Raw genomic sequence first — 18,720 nt, 5'->3', positions numbered from 1 at the left:
TGTCGCACTAATATGGAACAGTGATAGAGAGAAATGAAATGACTACGCTATGCTACGGAGCGTTAACGATTGTTTGCTACGCGGGCTGAAAGTCTTGCAGTGTCTGCACCTAGTTTGTTGTTGTTCGTTCCATCTATATGTATAATGCGGTTAAGTTCTGTTCTGAATATCTTCAAGAATCTTCAAGAAAAAATAACGGCTAGACCAGCACTCAGTACTAGCCTAAAAACTATTTTGTTTTTACTTTACCCAACCGTCTATCATAGTTAAAGCGTTCGCTAAATTTGATTGTTTGTTACATAGTTCAGTGCTGAGTGATGTTGATCAGTTTGCTAATTGCAGTTGGTTAATGCAACTGGCCCTTAGTCGTAATGATTATTTAAACCTAACAGACTTTGGTTTAAGGGGATGTGTTGGCGTAGGTTCATTTTCAAAGAGCCAAACATTATTTCAACATTTGGCACATTATAATATAATAGTCATGTTTCATTTCACAATTATGTTAACATAAGCACTTGACCTTGACTTGAATTTTGTAAACATTTTACTCGACAGTCCCTTTACTCCGGACCGTAAGGTCGTAAAGTACCCAATAGAGTGCAAACTTGTCTTATTCCGAGAATTTCGTGCAAAATTTTGTGAACGCTTGGTGCACTGATGCCCAGGGCCGCTTCTATATTTGCCCATAAGTCATTCGACGACCAACTCTTAGCATTTTTTTCTACTTTGTATATATCACTGGGCCATTCTGATCTTGGTGCATCAAAAATTTCCACGTTTTAATTCATAGTCGTACGATGAGGTCAGTTTTGTTTAAATACAGATTGCATTTTCTTGACACAGTCCTCTAACCACAGGACCCCCTCTCACAGTTGTAACGCAATCGTAAGTCGACTCTAGACCACGTCGACATCTTCAAACTTTAAATCTATTTTTACAAGCTTTTATTTAACTTGGCCTGTAAGTACCTAGTTGGTTACTAAGTTCTGTTACTCGATTTGCAACCTCTTTATTTCCGTTAAAACAAATGCCACCGAAAAAATAAAAAAAGCGGCCAAGTGCGAGTCGGTCTCGCCCATGAAGGGTTCCGTACCATTTATGACGTATTAAAAAAACTACTTACCTAGATCTCGTTCGAACCAATTTTCGGTGGAAATATATATCATATATTTTTTTAGATTTTTCATTCTGTTATTTTAGAAGTTACGGGGGGGGGGGACACACAGTGTATGCAAAAAACAGTCAAGAGGCGATTGCGGCTGTTCCGAGAGTGCAACGAGGCCATCATCCCTCTTATGTGATGATTTGGCTGGGTGTGTCATACTCAGGGCTAACACAGGTTCATTTCTGTGAAAAAGGTGTGAAAACTGGGGCCAAAGTTTACCAGGAAACCGTTCTCGAACCAATAGTGAAGCCCTTAAGCCAAACCCTATTTCAAAACCAGCCATGGGTCTTTCAACAGGACTCAGCTCCTGCACATAAGGCAAAAACAACTCGATTTCGAAGGAACAAAATTGACTTTATTGCTAACGAAGACTGGCCGTCCTCCATAACCCCCTGGATTATGCCATATGGCAGGTTATTGAGGAGAAAGCCTGTGCTAAACCCCACACAAATCTTGACTCCCTCAAGCGGGCCATAGTTAAGACAGTGACGGAATTAGACATGACAATCGTGCGTGCCGTTATTGATGACTGGCCTCGTCGTTTGAGGGCCTGTGCAGGCGCGGATACAAGGGGGGGGCCATAGGGGCAATGCCCCCCCCCCTAAAACCCTGGCTCTCACATTACTAAATTGAGTAATTTTTTTTTACCTTATTTTCTGTGCAAAAATATATGATTTTCTCAAAATGGCCCCCCCCTAAGCCAAATCTTGTATCCGCGCCTGGGCCTGTGTCAAGGCCAGAGGAGGTCATTTTGAATGATATTGTCATATGTAATTCCTGATTTTGTGTACTTTATTTTAATATATAGTTTATTAAACTTTCGTTCGTATATTTTATGTAGATAAAGATTATTGCAGTAACATAATCATAGTAACCAACTAGGTATGTATGTACATATGTTTGTGTGGGTCAAATCTTGGAAGCTAAATTTGACCCACTTCCCAGTTTAAGATTGAGCTGAAATTTTGCATACATATGTAAGTCGGGTGACAATGCAATATTATGGTACCATCGAGCTGATCTGATGACGGAGACAGGAGGTAGCCATGGGAACTCTGTGATAAACAACGCAACTTAATTGTGTTTGGGGTTTTTTTTTTATTGTCTCGATGAGTATTAGTTGCCTGTCCAAAGAAAAGTACAGCCAACGATAAAAGCTTGTACCAAAAATGAAATCTTTGCCAAAAACTTATTTAATTAGTAAATAAAAATAGAATAAAAGTGTGGTTGCATATTGATTGACAAATCACTTATTTAATATTTGATTTAAACTGCATTTTTTTCTCATTATAAGTATGTGTTGTTTTTGTGGTTTTATTTGAAAGGTTCCATACCTCGAACGAACAAATAAACTTTTATATACTTCTTTGTTCATCTGTCTGTCTATCATGTGCGACAAGTGTGAATTATTAATTATGTCTAACTGATAGGTAGGTCCTTTGGTTCAGATTTATCATTTAATTTATAATGAATGCATAAAAGGATTAAATATTAATATAATAGTCAATAATTAATCGGCAACCTTCAGCATTGCGTTTATCTTCCTGCATCCGTGTAGGTACGCAAACGCTATCTTCAAAAAAAAAAACATATCGTGCGTCGCATGATCATACTGATTAATTGATTATTCACTTCAAGTTCAACGTCAGCACTTTCAAGGCTTAATTTTGTGGTAGAAAATTTCAGATTTGTGAACTTCCTGAGTTACCTTTCTTTGAGCTTTCTTATACCGCCAAATGCTAAAATACATCAATGCTTTTGGCTTCTATCTTTATCACTTATTACGACTGTACATAACAAAAGTCGCCGATAGCTACATGCGATTTTCGTGACATTGTTGCAATTTGATCGATCGACAGAATTCGTTGCACCTTGCACCTATTTAGCCGACATTATCTAAAATGCAAGCCATTTTGTTGCAACGTGAGTAGAGGCTTTTAAGACGAACATTTTCTCCTTGTAAAAGCTTGGTAATTAAACGCATATACTGCTCCTTGTTTTCATCAACACGTGTTTCATTGTTATGTACTTACGAGTATGTATCAGTGCGTCGTATTTTACAACTTATAAACATGGCGGTCCCTATTACCCATACATATTTATGTAAGTAAATAAATTTATTCAATTTCTTACGATGGTAAGAGGAAATAATTAGCAGTGAATACAACTTAGCAATGATGATGATGTTTCACATGATCATTAGCTACATAAGTTCGTTATTGCTAATGCTTTTCTAATGTTTTAGAATTCTTCATTTCAAATAAGAGAAATATTACTTACACTTGACTTGACTACAACATTATCAAACGTTTGTGAACAAAATATTGTTATCCATGACCCGTTTCTCTTGTATTGACTTGTTACCAGGAATGTCTTATCGCAACAACTGTGTTAATATTTGTTATTTGTCCTGCGGCATCTCATTTGGTAGACATGTTGAAACAACACATGTCGGGTCACCAAATCCATACCATAAGTCAATCGAATAAGTGAAACGAATATCTCAAATAGTACTAATATCAAATTACGAACGAATGTTGTACGAATTATATCAAATGATTTATTCCCTCAAACCCTAAGTTGTTAAATAAAAGGCATCGTTCCTTTGTGCAACGCGGTGGCTACTGAATGCCGAATAAGTGAGAAGGATCAAGCCCGTTTAAAAGGCAATTTTAGCGCTCTACGCATATGGGTCACATTTATGTAACAGCTTTGTTATCTCCGAATATTTTTACCTGTCGTCCTACATTACCCAATCGTATCTCCGAATGCTGTTACCTGAATATGAACCATATAAGTAGAACGCAAAAACGGTGTACGGGCGTGATCCTTTTCACTAATGAGAAATTAGGTAGCCATCGCGGTGCTCAAAAGAAACAATGCCTTTTGTAGTGTACTGCTTTTGTATACCTACGTGTAACGTTCGGGCGACAATCACACAATCATTAGTTATTCCTTTAGTTCATTTAATATACGCTAACTTAACCCGATCCTACTTGAATGTTTATACCAATCTAGATTTATATATGTGGCTTTCCATATCAAAAGGTACCGTATGTGGTTGTCATAAGGCGTACTTTTACTTTGCCTAACCATTATTATCATAAGCCGCAGCATTAGATTAATGTATTCCTCTGCTATGCTTTTTAAAATACACTGTGACGCAATTATTGTGTGCGTTTTAAAGGCACAATTGGGTATTGTTTAAGTAGGTAGATTTTATTAGGTACCCAGGTATGTCAGTAGGTTACTTTCTTAGGAATTTAGATAAACAGCTTGTGACCTTGGGGATATTGGCAACTTCATCATTATCTGAATGTGTCATATATGGCTAAGATTAATATTTTTATCTGTCAGAAATGCGCAATAGGCAACGTTTGTTTTCATGTTAGCGTGCAACTACTCGTGACTCGACGTAGCTATGTAATGTATTACGATTTCTGTTTTATGACGTTAATCTGTTTATTACTCAGTTTAATAATGATAGGTAGGTACTACGTTGTATTATGAACGTATAGTGTAGAATTTAAAGCTTATCTTGGTAAAAGGTAGGTACTAACCTTCCTTTTTTTTTAAATACTACGTCGGTGACAAACAAGCATACGGCCCGCCTGGTGGCAAGCAGTCTCCGTTAGATTGTGTTACATGCGCGTTGCCGACCCTAACACTCCGCACCTTCGTTGAGCTCTGGCAACCCTACTCAACGGGAGGAACGCAACACTACGAAAAGTATACGTCTAATACTCGCAGATGTTTAGACTGTAGCAAGGGAATATTTCCAGTAAGATTGGTAAGTTACTCGGTAGTATTGTTAATATGACTAGTATGTTGGTAATTTACTTCCCGAGGTTTCCTGTTTTTTTTTTGTTGTAAAATGGTGGCATACTACGACCCTATTAATATATTAAACGCAAAAAGCAGGGTATTCCATTTTTATTTATATCTTTTTCTATATTTCCGTTGAGCGGTAATATTACTGGTAGAATTACTGAGAAAATACTTAATCGCCTTGGAGAATTACCGGTAGCGACCCATCACTATCCATGCCAAATTGCAGCTATCTAGCATTGAAGATCACGGAGCAAAGCCTCGGACAGACAGACGGACATGTCGAAACTATAAGTGTTCCTAGTTGACTACGGAACCATAAAAAGGTAAACAGTTCACATATCTTAGACAATTAAAATTTTAATTAGGTAGGTATTTAGATTAAAAGCATATTAAAATTGATATCAATTTGCAGCTAGCGGTCGTTTACTTACGAGTAAATCAGTTGTCCTTAGTCGCCAACAGATTAAGCGTAGGTCGCGACCTCTTTCTGTTCGCGAGCTAGTTACTTACTACTTCAAATTATGGTGCGTTAACATTACATGATACGCGGTTATTACAATGAAGCGAGTCCGCACGCCGGTCTGGCGTGTGAGCAAGACAGCGTTATACAGGCTCGCACACCGAAGCTGCATGCGGATCCGCACTCAATGTGAAGAGCGCCATATATATTTAGGGTGAAACCTCATTCGTGCAAACCAATGAAAGTCCCCTTACAACCGTGGGCTTAATGTTCTTTTCTGATCTATTTCCAGAAGAGCGAGCGAGATGCGCATATCGTACGGAGACGTGCTCGCGGACGACACGTTCGAACACATCCTCAATGTGACGTCACACCACGACGCACTTCTGGCTTATTACTACCTCGACAGTGACAATAAGGTGAGAAAGCTGAGAAACTTCTTATCCATTATTTTATTCTTATCCAGTCGGCGGACTAAGTCTTAAAATGAGTAGGCCTAGTAATGTGAAATCCTTCAAGAAAACATCTTGTACATATATAGATGGTTGATTTCACAGAGACGACTTCATAGATTGCGATACCGGCCCGTCGTCAGGTTTATCCTTAAAATTTTGGCCATACTTTGTTGTTAAGTTTTTATTTTAATTATTAAGTAATTTCGATCTCTAGCCAAAGCCATTTATGATTATTTTTGCCTTGGACTAATAATACTACGCATGTACTTACGCGCACATTACATTTCCTTGTACTTACGCGCGACACACACACATTGACAGCTATCATCCACCAATCTGCCGTCAGTCGGATCGAGACGTCATTAGAGTGAATTGTTGAAAGAAAAAATAAAATATGCAGGCATACGTGGTTAAATGTTGTATAAATTATTCCGATCAGAAGAAAAAAAGAGACGGAATAACTGTTCATAGGTAAGTTAATAGTTTATTAAGTTATCGTGCGTAAATCACGATATTTCATGCAAAACAGGAGTGTGACCAGTAAGTTCAATAGGGTAATTTCCCGAAAATTAGGGTAACTTATGCCCTTTTTATTAAATCATGATGTATATAGAGACTAATTAGGTAAATGGCTAAATTATTGTTTGTGCATTTCAAAAAACGTGGATATGGTTATTTCCCGCGAATAAAGAGATTAAATTCGCTTTAATGACTAATGTTTCCTATATTGACTATGTTTGCATTTATACTTAACTTAATCTTAGTGCGAATTGATGTACAATACCAACTTAATAAACAAAAAAATGCTTATACGTAATACTAATACTACAACCTAATGCGGGAATAAGCATTTTCCGTGCGTATGTCAAAAATCTAAAATACTATTGGCGAATTGGCAGTGCATTTATTGGCGAAAATAAAAGTGCTGTTTTTTATTTAAAAATTATTATTTCACCATCGGGGAGATTTTGTATTACATTACATGGCATCACTCGCCTACACGCACCCCTTCAACCACGTAGTGATTATATGCTCTTTGCTTCAACCGTCCGCTATTGCAGTGTCACAGTTTGTCATAAGTCAAATTCTCTCTGTCAATATCTTAACTCTATGCTTTTTGCAAATATTTCATATCCAGCTCAAAGGGTCTAGTAGGCTAATATCGGATTTTTATGATGTCATTTGTTGGCTATTTTATAATATAGAAACACCTTAGCTTTCAGCCCCCTATCTTGAACCGTGACCGAGATAATGTTAAAAACGTCATTTTATATATTCGTCACAGGGGCCGCTTCTCCTTCCTTAGCCTGCTAGACCCTTTTAATGTCATCAAATGATTACGCTCGCGATAGTGTACTTCACACGAATCGCACCGCGCGACCCCGTCGGGTTATCGTCTGTCATTCTTTGTTGTTTTCGATTTTATTGTTATGGCTAATTAGCAAAAACACTTGTTTGTATTGGTTAAACTTATCAGCACACTAACGAAAGTAAGTAGGTATATCGTGCCATGTAATGAAGATCTGTGTACCTGTGTACCCGGATCCACTAATCTTAACTGCAGGCGGGTCCGACGTGTCCTTGACGTGTAGTTGCGATATATAAACCCCGTTCATCAGTTAGATACGCAATATAATATCAGTTTATCATTTTATAATGGTACCTACTTATTTGTTTCAACTCAAACCTGGGCGCGTCGGTCCGACGGGTATTCAATAGCGGAGCCCAGCCAAAATCCGCGGATTCCGAACACAGATCAGGAGACAGATCTTGGCAGGTTCGTGTAATTTTGGACCTTAACACCGCCGGGGTTGATCACACGGGTGCACGGGGCAGCGTGTAGCATGGATATCGGAGCCCTCATATTTACAATACAATATCCCGATGATTAAACTTTGCGTAACTAATTTATTAGCTTTAATTAGGCATACATGTGATGGTAACTTGAGTAAGTTAATAAGTCTATCTTCTTTTTCACCAATAACAGTTTTGAATGATTCACGGTTAGTTTACCTAGACTTAAACAAGTTAGGGGTCGTCCAGAAATCATGCGATCGTTTAGGAGGGGGGTGGGGGTAAGAAAAATATCACGAATGATCACGATGGGGGAGGGGGGATCAGAGAAGATATCACGTGTAATTTTTTTTTCAAAGCGGGAAAGCTAAAAACAACAATATTACTCAAAAATGTAATTAGATCAAATACTCCGCTGTATTTTAAACCCTTAAAAAACATTCATCGCACCAACTTTAAAACATTAATATAAAAAAATTTCGTAGCGAGTAGACTCACGGTTTCACAGTTATTTGATAACGTTATCCGTCCAATATGTATTTTTATATGATGTCCAAGCTTGGGGATCTGTACTAGGACCTTTTTTTCTGAGTTCATAAAAGGAAAACAAGGAGAAAAGAAGTGGTTTCAATCAAACTTTATTTACTTAGTTATAACTGTTTTACAATTACCTACCTAATAACTATTATAAGTACTATTACTCATGCTTTTAAACCGCAACTTAGAACTGTAACAATTTGCGGGAGCTATGACACGTTTTTGCTCAATCAGCCGCCATTGCTATCAGAAACGAATATGAAAACGAAAATAATATGAAAGTATGTATATATATAAGTGATGAGCAGATTTTTTTTACGGTGCCTGTTTTTGAGACATAGCATCTTGAACATATAGAGGTATAGTAGAAACGACATTAGATTTGCTTAGCGTCTAAGGGTACCCGCATCATACTTTTATTATCACGTGATCTTGTGGCAGGGGGAGGGGGTTGCGTTAAAATCACCAAATATCACCAAGGGGGGGAGAGGGTCAAAAATAAGCCAAATATGATCACATGATTTCTGGACGACCCCTTACCCGTGAACAAGATGCATGTAACTGCGTCGAAATATCGGGAGCTCAAACGACTAACTTTATGAGTCAAGCCTTTGTTCTAAGCCATCTATCATACGAATCGATAAAGCTAGTCTTTCTGCGCAGCATTATGATGAGTTAACTATGATGAATGTTTGCTTTGTCTTTTGGCCTCAGTCTTACCATTTTTGAAGGATAAATACTCGTACACACCAACTATCCCAGCCAATATCCAATCATCATGCAATCTGCAAACCACCATGCTTCTATTTGGACTTGCCGTAGTTGGGTGAAAACAAACGGAACTCATATATTTTTCACGTAGACTCGCATAAACCGCGACGAAATAAGTTTTTTGTACTGATATAAAAAAATGGAGAAGTCCTGTTTAAATGTAGGTAAGTATTTTTTACTACTCATTATAAAAATACTAAATAAGGCCTTCTCTGAAGTAAAGGTTTCCTTTGGCATAGCATCTTTATGTTTCTAAGATGTATTTAAGGCCTTCTGGAAGATCATGAGCAGATGGAATGTGACGGCGGTCCCTGTTAGCGTGGGTGAAAGTGACCAAAAAGCTATCGTGAATAACTTTAGGCGCGCTTTTTATAGAAAAAGATACAGAAATCAGTGCTGAGACCAGGGACTGATTTTGGTTACGGTATAACCGTATGGTAGCGGTATAAAATTACGATACTGATACATTATACCGGTTAGGTCACGCGGCTCCGTTATAAAGGTATCGCTACCGTTTTAAAATAACGGTACCGGTATTTCCCCGGTATATACCTTAACCGTTATTATAGCCAAAATTACCATCAAGTATTAAATAAAATCAAAAGGGCGTACAGGCTTACACTTACATAGACAGCTTCATCCAAAAGGAACCAAGTTGGCGCAAGGCGCGTGCGGCTTGGCAACGACGCCTAAGCTGATAGGGTACCTTTATGAAAGCGGTTAAGGTACCTGAAAAATATTCGGGGTTAAATATATAATTTAGCGAAATAAAGTTATTCGGCTACCTAAAGGTTATGGTGCGACTCTGGCCGTCCGTCTGTCTGTCACATTGCTAAATATCTCGAGAACTAGCCTAAGGCTATCGATTTGAAATATGGAATAGTTATGAACAACGCTCACCCAGACTCATTGAAAGTGTTATTATTATTTGTATCTCCTTGGATTTCACGGGCCTATAAATCCCGGTCTTTTGATGGGCTTGCGTGGGGATATAGATTCAACACGTAGAGGCTCCTTGGAGAGATTTAATGTCATGTAGAACGCCTGCTGGAACCCGTTCACAGGCGCAACAATAGTTACCCATGAACCGGTCGCGGCATGCATTGGGACTATTGTAGAAAAAGTGAACAGTAAAACGGTCTATGGATAAAAGTTTGGGTGGACAATGAGACTGGGTTATTGCAAAGACGTCCGGACACCTGCCATAACAATGTTTTCACTAGTTATCGAGGCAGGCAGTAACTCGCCGCCCACTAGATGGGCCCCTGAAACTGCCGACGTGAAGACGACCAGTAGCAACACCGGTTTGAGCGGCTCAGGGGTGTCGAGAGGTGTACGCCGCTTTCTACCCAGTGGCTGATAACAGCCACTGTGCCAACTCGCGTCTTATGCAAATTTTCACTTCTACCCCTGGAGCATTTAGCTCTAACGACTCCTCTCTGGACGGCCAATGAAGGCAAGCCAGGGCTGAGAGTTCTGCGGGTCCCCTTGGGGTCCACTCCGACCGACAAAGACACCCCGGAGACGGAGACCCTGACAGACTCTCGGGAGTACTCGGGTCCGTGGGGTCGTTACTCCCCAACAGCTCGCCACAAGCTGCCCTGCGGGTTTATTATTATTATTTTTATTTTTATTAATTATGGAAAATGCCCAATATAAAGAGGGAGCAAAACTTCAGTCTAGTTACTAGGTCAAGTAAGGTATCATTTTTTTCCCATAATTTGTAGTTTTATTCATAATCAAATGCGAAGGTAAAGTAAAGGTGAGGTAAAAGTAAGGTAAGGTAAGGGTAGGTATCATTTGAAAGAACTCAAATTGAACCTTTCTCTCCGAAGTTTACCAACGAATACTTTTTTTTACATAACATTAACATTATCTTAAATGTTACAGGAAAAATAAAATCACACCTTTATCTTGATATTTTTTTAATTATCAATAAACATTTTCTAAATTCAATTTAAATTTTACCTCCTTTGCGCGTGTTAATCATACTTTAATTTCTATGAGATTACACTAAAAACACCTTCTTTTTTTTTTCAAATGAAACAAAAAATATTGAAATCCGTTTACATACTTATACATACAGTTAGCGCAAATTAGTTACCCAATTTTCCGATAGATGGCGGTATACCCAAATACGCTTACTATACTTCTTGCAAAGAGAATTTGAAATACAGGCTAATTGCCAAGAAAACTTTGTAGCCACAAAAAATTTACTGCCATCTTACAACACATGATTAAAACTTTCAGAACGCCATTTGACTTTGGTCCTTATTCTTTCACTGATCATTATCATAATTCTTGAGAGCCTGGCTCTTGTCGGTGGAGTAACCGCTAACCGCCATTCTATTCTTCTCTCCGCCGCTGTTTTGAGTTCCTGATAAGTCACTACGTCTCTTTGGCTTGGTCCAAGAACGCACGTCTCTCGCTACGCTCGTGAATCTATTATATAATCTTTCGCTTGCACGGGACTCAACAGCGCACGAGATGTAAATAACTTTGATCTCGTGTAGTACACAAAATTTTTCACGTCAGTCAGCCATCAAAAAATACAACCTGAAAAAATGTAATCAGTTTTCATCACTATTTCACTCATGTTTTCTGAAGGTATTCTAACAATTAACTTTAATTACCGCAATAAAACAAACAGAAAAAATTTTTAATGAAATAATACGAACATAATGAATTAACGAACACCAATTGACAGTTCTTTCGACAACTTTTTTTTTGTAAAAAAAAAAAACTTTGTAAGATACGGTCCGAATTGCGGATACTACTATTTGTCAACTATAGTACAGATCGTTAAAAGTAGTTAAGTAGAATTATTTACTGCGTAACAATTGCGTAGTATAAGTTCATTGTTTTGATTGTACAATAAAATACGTAAAATATGGTGTTTTTATTAAATTTTAAACTTTTATTTAATTAATTAATTATTACGAATGAAGACTCGTAGGGTGTTTTGGAACGATGCGGTCTGACTTATTTCGGGGGTCTAATATAAACCGTCAATATACAGTTGAATTACACGAGTTTTCGGCCGGGAGGCGATTGGTTATGGAAATCTGTTCCTGGCTCGCGGTCTATAACAAGTTGAATCAAAACTATGGAAGCATTCCAAACCATCACCAAGTACTTACACTCATTTAGATTAAACTCAGTAGTACTGCGAAACTAATCAGGACCATAATCAATCAGAAACAAATGAGATTATTGTGGGAAAAACAACATTTCGGGACCAAGAAGATGAAATAAAACAGGCTGCCTTTGATTATTATTTAAAACGCAAAGTCATGAAATAGATAGTTACTATATACTTACTGTTGAGACATAATTTTATAGTTTAAACAGAGTAGTGCGCTTAAGCGTCGCTGTATTTGCATTCTTTCTTAGTTACTTGGAACATAATTATGTAAATCAGTACTTATAAATAATATATTGTACTTGAACCCACATCAGTTTTTATTATTTATTCTAAAAACTGATTTATGTAGTTTCCTGTGCATATAAAACGGACATTAGTACGTCAAATATTACTAAATAAATCAGTTTTCAATATTAAAATTATTACCTGTAGGTAAAGAACACACAAGTATGTGCATGTATGTGTGTCTATGTGTGCGTGTTACTGTATAATGCTCCATTAGTTGAAAGCGGGGACCCGTCCACCCCTTCCCAGAAAATAGTACATTACGATACAAGTGCGAAGAATAGGAAATTCGAAACGAGTGGCGATAAATTAAAACACGACCGAAGGGAGTGTTTTAAATCGACACGAGTTGCGAATTACCTATTCGCACATGTATCGTACAACGTTTTACAGTACATATGGCCCTTTAAATGTTCGACACAGTAACGTAATATGCTACTTCTCGCACTAGTGCTATAAAGTAGCCCCATATGTACTGTAAAAGCCTTTAAATGGCTTAGTCGTTAATCGAATAGCCCCAACGATTGGCTTTCCCTTTGAATTGCTTACCCTTTCATTTGACTTAGCTCTAGGAAGGGGTTTCCCTTTCAGAGATACCGCTAAAACGAAAGCGTGTCCCCTCCCTAATTCAAAAAATTCACCTGTGCTGTCAACGCGCTAGACATCCAGTCCTTCACTTTATTTATTTATTTAAACTTTATTGCACAAAATACAAAACAAAATGTACAAATGGCGGACTTAATGCCTAAAGGCATTCTCTACCAGTCGACCATTTATTATTTAATTAGTTCCAAAAATAGTTGTCACTGCAAAACTACATACAAATTGAAACAAAAAAAGGTAAAAATAATATTATGTTCAATTACTAATAAGGCATCGACAGTTTCTAGGCAGGTTACCACACTAAGACATAACAAGCACATTCAAACTGTTGAAGGACGTGCATCCATCCTCTCACAGAACCTAAACCATAGGGCTAAACAGAAATATAAAAACCGGGCAAGTGCTATAAAAATGGCAAAAAATGTTTGTTAAAACAAAATGCATGTTTCTTGTATGGGAGCCCCCCTTAAATATTTTTTTTATTCTGTTTTTAGTATTTGTTGTTATAGCGGCAACAGAAATACATCATCTGTGAAAATTTCAACAAGAATTTACTCTTACGATACCCAGGAGCAGAAGGCTCAAACGAAATAGAAAATAGGGTACAGAGTATTCTAAGGTATCTGCGGCGACGGATAGAGATCCAATTGAGCTGGCGACGGTAAAAGGAAATACAATACGATCGTATTTACCCAGCCAAAGATAATTCGTATGCCATTGTTGAGAAGACGTTCTAGTTTGTTAAGGGACTCTTGAGTGGCATTCATTGTACACACATTAAAACTTAAATAAGCCATATTAGATTCTATTTTTACGAAGAGAAATTGGAAAGTGGCATAAGCGTTATAATTAATAATCGATACCCCTTCAAGAGGATAGCGCTTAGGAACGGGTATCAGCTTACCCGTATTAAGAAGCACTTAAAAAGCCAAATGAAAGGGTTTTCATTAGCAACGGCTTTGGTAAGCAAAGCCTTACGATATACCCCTTCCAAAACCCTCGAAGGGGATACCGGGCCGGTCCCTGGTTGAAAGCACGGCCACTAGGGGCAGCATTAGTAGAGACGTGAACGTGAAATCGCCTATTCGCATGTAGATTTAGCTATATACCATCATACTGCGGCGTGTTCATATTTCATATATGGGTGAAGGCTAGGGCATAGGTACGTAGTACATATTATTATATCATCTACAGGGATTTTATGCCCGAAAAATTTTTCTCACTAATCTTACCGAAATTCCTCATCGTTTAGGATGACGTTTTTGTGTGTTATTAGGGTTCCGTAGCCAAATGGCAAAAAACGGAACCCTTATAGATTTGTCATGTCCGTCTGTCTGTCCGTTTATGTCACAGCCACTTTTTTACGAAACTATAAGAATTATACTGTTCAAACTTGGTAAGTAATGTATTCTATGAACCGCATTAAGATTTTCACACAAAAATAGAAAAAAAAGAATACATTTTGGGGGTTCCCCATACTTAGAACTGAAACTCAAAATTTTTTTTTTCATCAAACCCATACGTGTGGGGTATCTATGGATAGGTCTTCAAGAATGATATTGAGGTTTCTAATATCATTTTTTTCTAAACTGAATAGTTTGCGCGAGAGACACTTCCAAAGTGGTAAAATGTGTGTCTCTACCCCCCCCCCCCCCCGTAACTTCTAAAATAAGAGAATGATAAACCTAAAAAAAATATTATGATGTACCATGCAAACTCCACCGAATATTGGTTTGAACGAGATCTAGTAAGTAGTTTTTTTTATTTAGGCCGAGTTCAGTTCAGAGTATGTACCATCGTCCAAACAGTAAACCTTACTGCAAAAACAGTCTAATACCAATGGTCAGTTAATAATGTTGGTAGGTTAGGGGGGGCCAGCTCCTGCGTAACAATTATAATTGCTGTTCTTTATCAAGCAAATACATCTGCAAACGAGAGGGACTACAAATTGTTCCTTTAATGTAAAAAAAAGTAGTATCGTTTGCAGTCGTATCTACTTGAAACAAAGTAGTTTAGTATGGGATAGCACACTGTTTCTTGTGAATTCTCAATATAAGAGACGCCGGTGCCGTTAAAATACAACATTCTTTCCGAAAGCTATGCGCTTCCCTTAGCCATATAAACAAAAGGAAGGAATGGAAAAAATCACATCCTTCTGATAACCTTCAGTAGCTCAGTTGGTTAAGAGCAATTGAACCGGAGTTCCAAAAGATCGCAAGTTCGAATCTTACCCGAAGCGGTAAATTTATCCATTTTACCCTTGATAAAAATTTCATAGCTATAATCGAGCCTTTTCTCACATTCCAGATGAAAATGACAGAGATATACGACGTGACGGACGCGGACACGGACGCGGTGCAGTCGCCGGCCGAGCGCGTCGTCAACGAGCAGCTGGAGTTCGAAAACGACTGGTCGCGCGACATGATCGCAGATGCCGGTATCAACTTTTAGTTCGTAGACTTACCTTTCTTACGCAACGGCGCTGAGAAGATAATAATGTTTAGAGTTGGTCTAATAATTACAATATGTAAATTTGTTGTTTTAAATGATAAAAAATAACGACAATGAAGGTGATTAGATGCACGGCTCCATGGGAAAAAGCACCTTCTCTAGAAGTACCTACGTATATGGCGGTTTTTATATTGGATCCGCACGCTGCTCCGATGTGCCCGCGGGACATTGCTATGCTACATGTATGCTGTCTCGCTCACACACCCGCGCGGCGCACGGCTCTGCATCAGTGTGATAAGTTGATAACTGTGTATGTAACGAACATGTGGAATTGACAACAGACACTGTTAACTAGCACAGATTTAGATAACATTATAGTTTAGTGACTCGAATGACCTTATATTTTATTATATTCATCGTATTACAATATTATAAGCCTAATTGATTCGTTTGAGGCAATGTTTATGGGAGAAGTACGAAGTCTAATAGAAATCGGGCTCCCAAATTTGACAACCTAACTTTAATTTTGAGGTAACTTACTGTCAAATGTCAAATTACCCCATCATGTACGGGGCTATACAGCATACAGCGGCATCTAATTCAGCTGTGAAATCCACAACACGATTTTTTCTTCGACTTTATACCTCTTCTGTTATTAATAACTCTTTGCTAGATCGATTTTTGTGAGATAGAATACCTATCTTTGTGTCATTCCAGACTCGCTCGACGTGGACTCGGAGTCGCTCGGCGAGCGCAACTTGTTCTCGGACCCCGAGAGCGAGTGGCGCCGACACTCGCTGGCCAGCTCGGAGAGCGACGCCGAGCAGCCCGAGAGCGACCGCCGGCCGCACGAGGCCCGCTAGCCGGCGCAAGTGCCGCTTGCAGTGACAAGCTCTACAATGTCATCATCAATGTCCAATTTATATGAAAATATCTTCATATTTCTATCATCTATATCAAGTTTCTATGTTCGCGATAGATGACGCGATTATAAAATAAATGTACAGATCGCGTCACCTATCTAACTAGCATATCAAAGTAAAGATAAAGTGACAATAAAAATAGAATGCAATGTAATGTATAAATTATATTTACAGTACATATGGTGCTACTTTACCGCACTAGTGCGAAAATTAGCATATTACGTTACTGTGTCGTACATTTTTCAATCGCTTACCTTCTTTCTAATGCTAAAAAAACGAACTATAGGGCTGATAGCAGACGAGCTGTTGATGTTTGTATTACAGTAGTTGTAGAACATCAATGATTCTATGAACTATATGTAAAGTCAGATCCACATGTTGGAAACTAATTAAATGTTGTCACTGATATTTGTAACTCTAAAAAGGAGTCAAACTTATTTAAATGAAATGCTAAATTAAAATTGCATTTATATTATAGATAAACCCTAATCATTTTCCAGTTTTTATATGTAATATTACAATATAAGTTACCTTAAAATCAAAGCCAAAACGTGATAAAATAAATATAAATATGTTGGTTCGTTTTAGTTTAAGAATTTGTTACCTATGTTTCAAATCTAACTGACCAAAAAAAAAAATGTATTAACTTATCGCGTAAGCTATAGACATTCTAATATTATTAGGTGATGGCAATATAAATATAACCAAGTGCGTGGGGGCAGGCTACTATGGAAACTAAAAGTTTTCTCAACAATAACCTGCATCAACCTTTTCTTTCATGATGGGACGACAGTAGTTAACTAGACGAATGTCCTCTTTCTAAACATTACATTATTAAGGTATTGTGAAGCGCCAGCGATCTTATCCTATAGTGACTTATAAAAACAGTACCTGAAATACAACATAAGAAATTGTCAAAAATAAAAAAGCAAAACACTGACTTAAACTTTCACAATTTTTACCTACACATTACTCAAGGTACGCGATTGAGCATCTTGTTATTGATAAAAAAGCATGTTTCGTAACAACACATTGAAAGAAAATGTATTTTGGGTAGTGTTTAAGATGAACGAAATTAAACAATTGCGCAAGGATTTTTCATAAATTATTATATAAAAAAAAAGTAAATCTGTGTAAAATATCTTTTTTTTTTCATATCACATTAATTGCTATTAATTTGGCTCTCTACTTTGATACTATTCATGAATTTAACGGCCATGACATGAAATATCCTGCCTGCAAGGCTTCTTCTCCTATATAAGTATATATCCTATGATCAAGCCGGACGGGCAGTCTGGCTTAGTCCTACATGGGAATGTGGCCATAGTCGTACGTAGCAAGCAAAAATGTTATCGAGGGAAGATTAGGAAGTGAAGAAAATAAAATATTTTATAATCGTTAATCAGTTTTCTCACATTAATTCTTAGCTATAGTTGTATCTATCCTAAGTCACGATTATTCTGATAGCCTGCTTATACCCAAGAACTGCATTCAAGTTAGATACCACACTTAAGCCCGGTTTTAAAAATGTTGTAGGTATCAGACTTAATTGTGCTATAGGTTCGTTTATTCGTGACTTACATTATATTTTATTGTCCGTAGTTAACAGTAAAGAAGGCGCAGGGTATTCTTTTGAACATTCAAAACATTAAAATATGAAAAAGTTAATTATTTTTTTCACTGTGATCTGTGATAAACACTCAAACGATGACAAAATTATATGCACAATTTCTCTATTGACAATAAAATCGCTTGTTGAATATTGTTATTAAATTTACCTGCTGGCTGCACCTAGCTACCAATGATTTATTGTCATTATACCCCGCTGCGGCGGTGACTTATGTATTGTTGGTTATTTATTAAGTATTTAGTGGTTCTTACTTTTTAATTAGTCATATTTTAAATATCACAAATTACATTTTAATATAAAAATATAATAGATGTTTTCTTTAAGGAACAACCCTACATTTCCGTAAATTCTCAAATAATTATTATATTATCGCAATGTTCTGCCGCCAGAATGCAGCACTAACACTTATCGTAAAGCATAAGTAACTTATTCATACTGTGCCAGTTTAATTAAATAGTTTTTTAACAAGTTCTCACAGATAATTTGTTACGAAAATAAATATGACAGTGATGCATCAAGGCAGTTTGTTTACAGAGGGCCTGCCGCGAATCCCGAAATTTGTTTATCTGCCACTCTATCGCTCGAATATGCAAGTTTCGCGGTAGGCCCTCGGTTTGTGCTATTGCGCCGCCTACGCAGGGTTTTGCGGAATATGCCCTATGATATAACT

The 18,720-nt window shown here is 37.5% G+C and overlaps 1 protein-coding gene across 7 annotated transcripts in view; it reads left to right on the top strand.

Moving 5' to 3' along the window:
- The window catches only part of LOC133517101 (1-acylglycerol-3-phosphate O-acyltransferase Pnpla3-like), a 51,717-nt gene extending 33,360 nt beyond the window's left edge, over positions 1-18,357 (top strand). For 4 of the 7 annotated variants that reach the window (XM_061850242.1, XM_061850243.1, XM_061850244.1 and 1 more), the window contains 4 exons: positions 5,749-5,875; positions 7,631-7,688; positions 15,354-15,483; positions 16,215-18,357. In XM_061850242.1, coding sequence (XP_061706226.1) covers positions 5,749-5,875; positions 7,631-7,688; positions 15,354-15,483; positions 16,215-16,425 — 526 coding nt within the window. In that variant the 3' untranslated portion in view covers positions 16,426-18,357. The remainder of the gene's footprint in view (positions 1-5,748; positions 5,876-7,630; positions 7,689-15,353; positions 15,484-16,214) is intronic. The other 3 variants (XM_061850245.1, XM_061850248.1, XM_061850249.1) reach the window with 1 other exon arrangement.
- Positions 18,358-18,720: the final 363 nt, after the last annotated feature.

Source organism: Cydia pomonella, chromosome 4 (genome assembly GCF_033807575.1).
Source record: "Cydia pomonella isolate Wapato2018A chromosome 4, ilCydPomo1, whole genome shotgun sequence".
Lineage (NCBI taxonomy): Eukaryota > Metazoa > Arthropoda > Insecta > Lepidoptera > Tortricidae > Cydia > Cydia pomonella.
The sequence above is the reverse complement of the archived record's forward strand: the minus strand, read 5'-3'. Positions and strand labels throughout refer to the sequence as shown.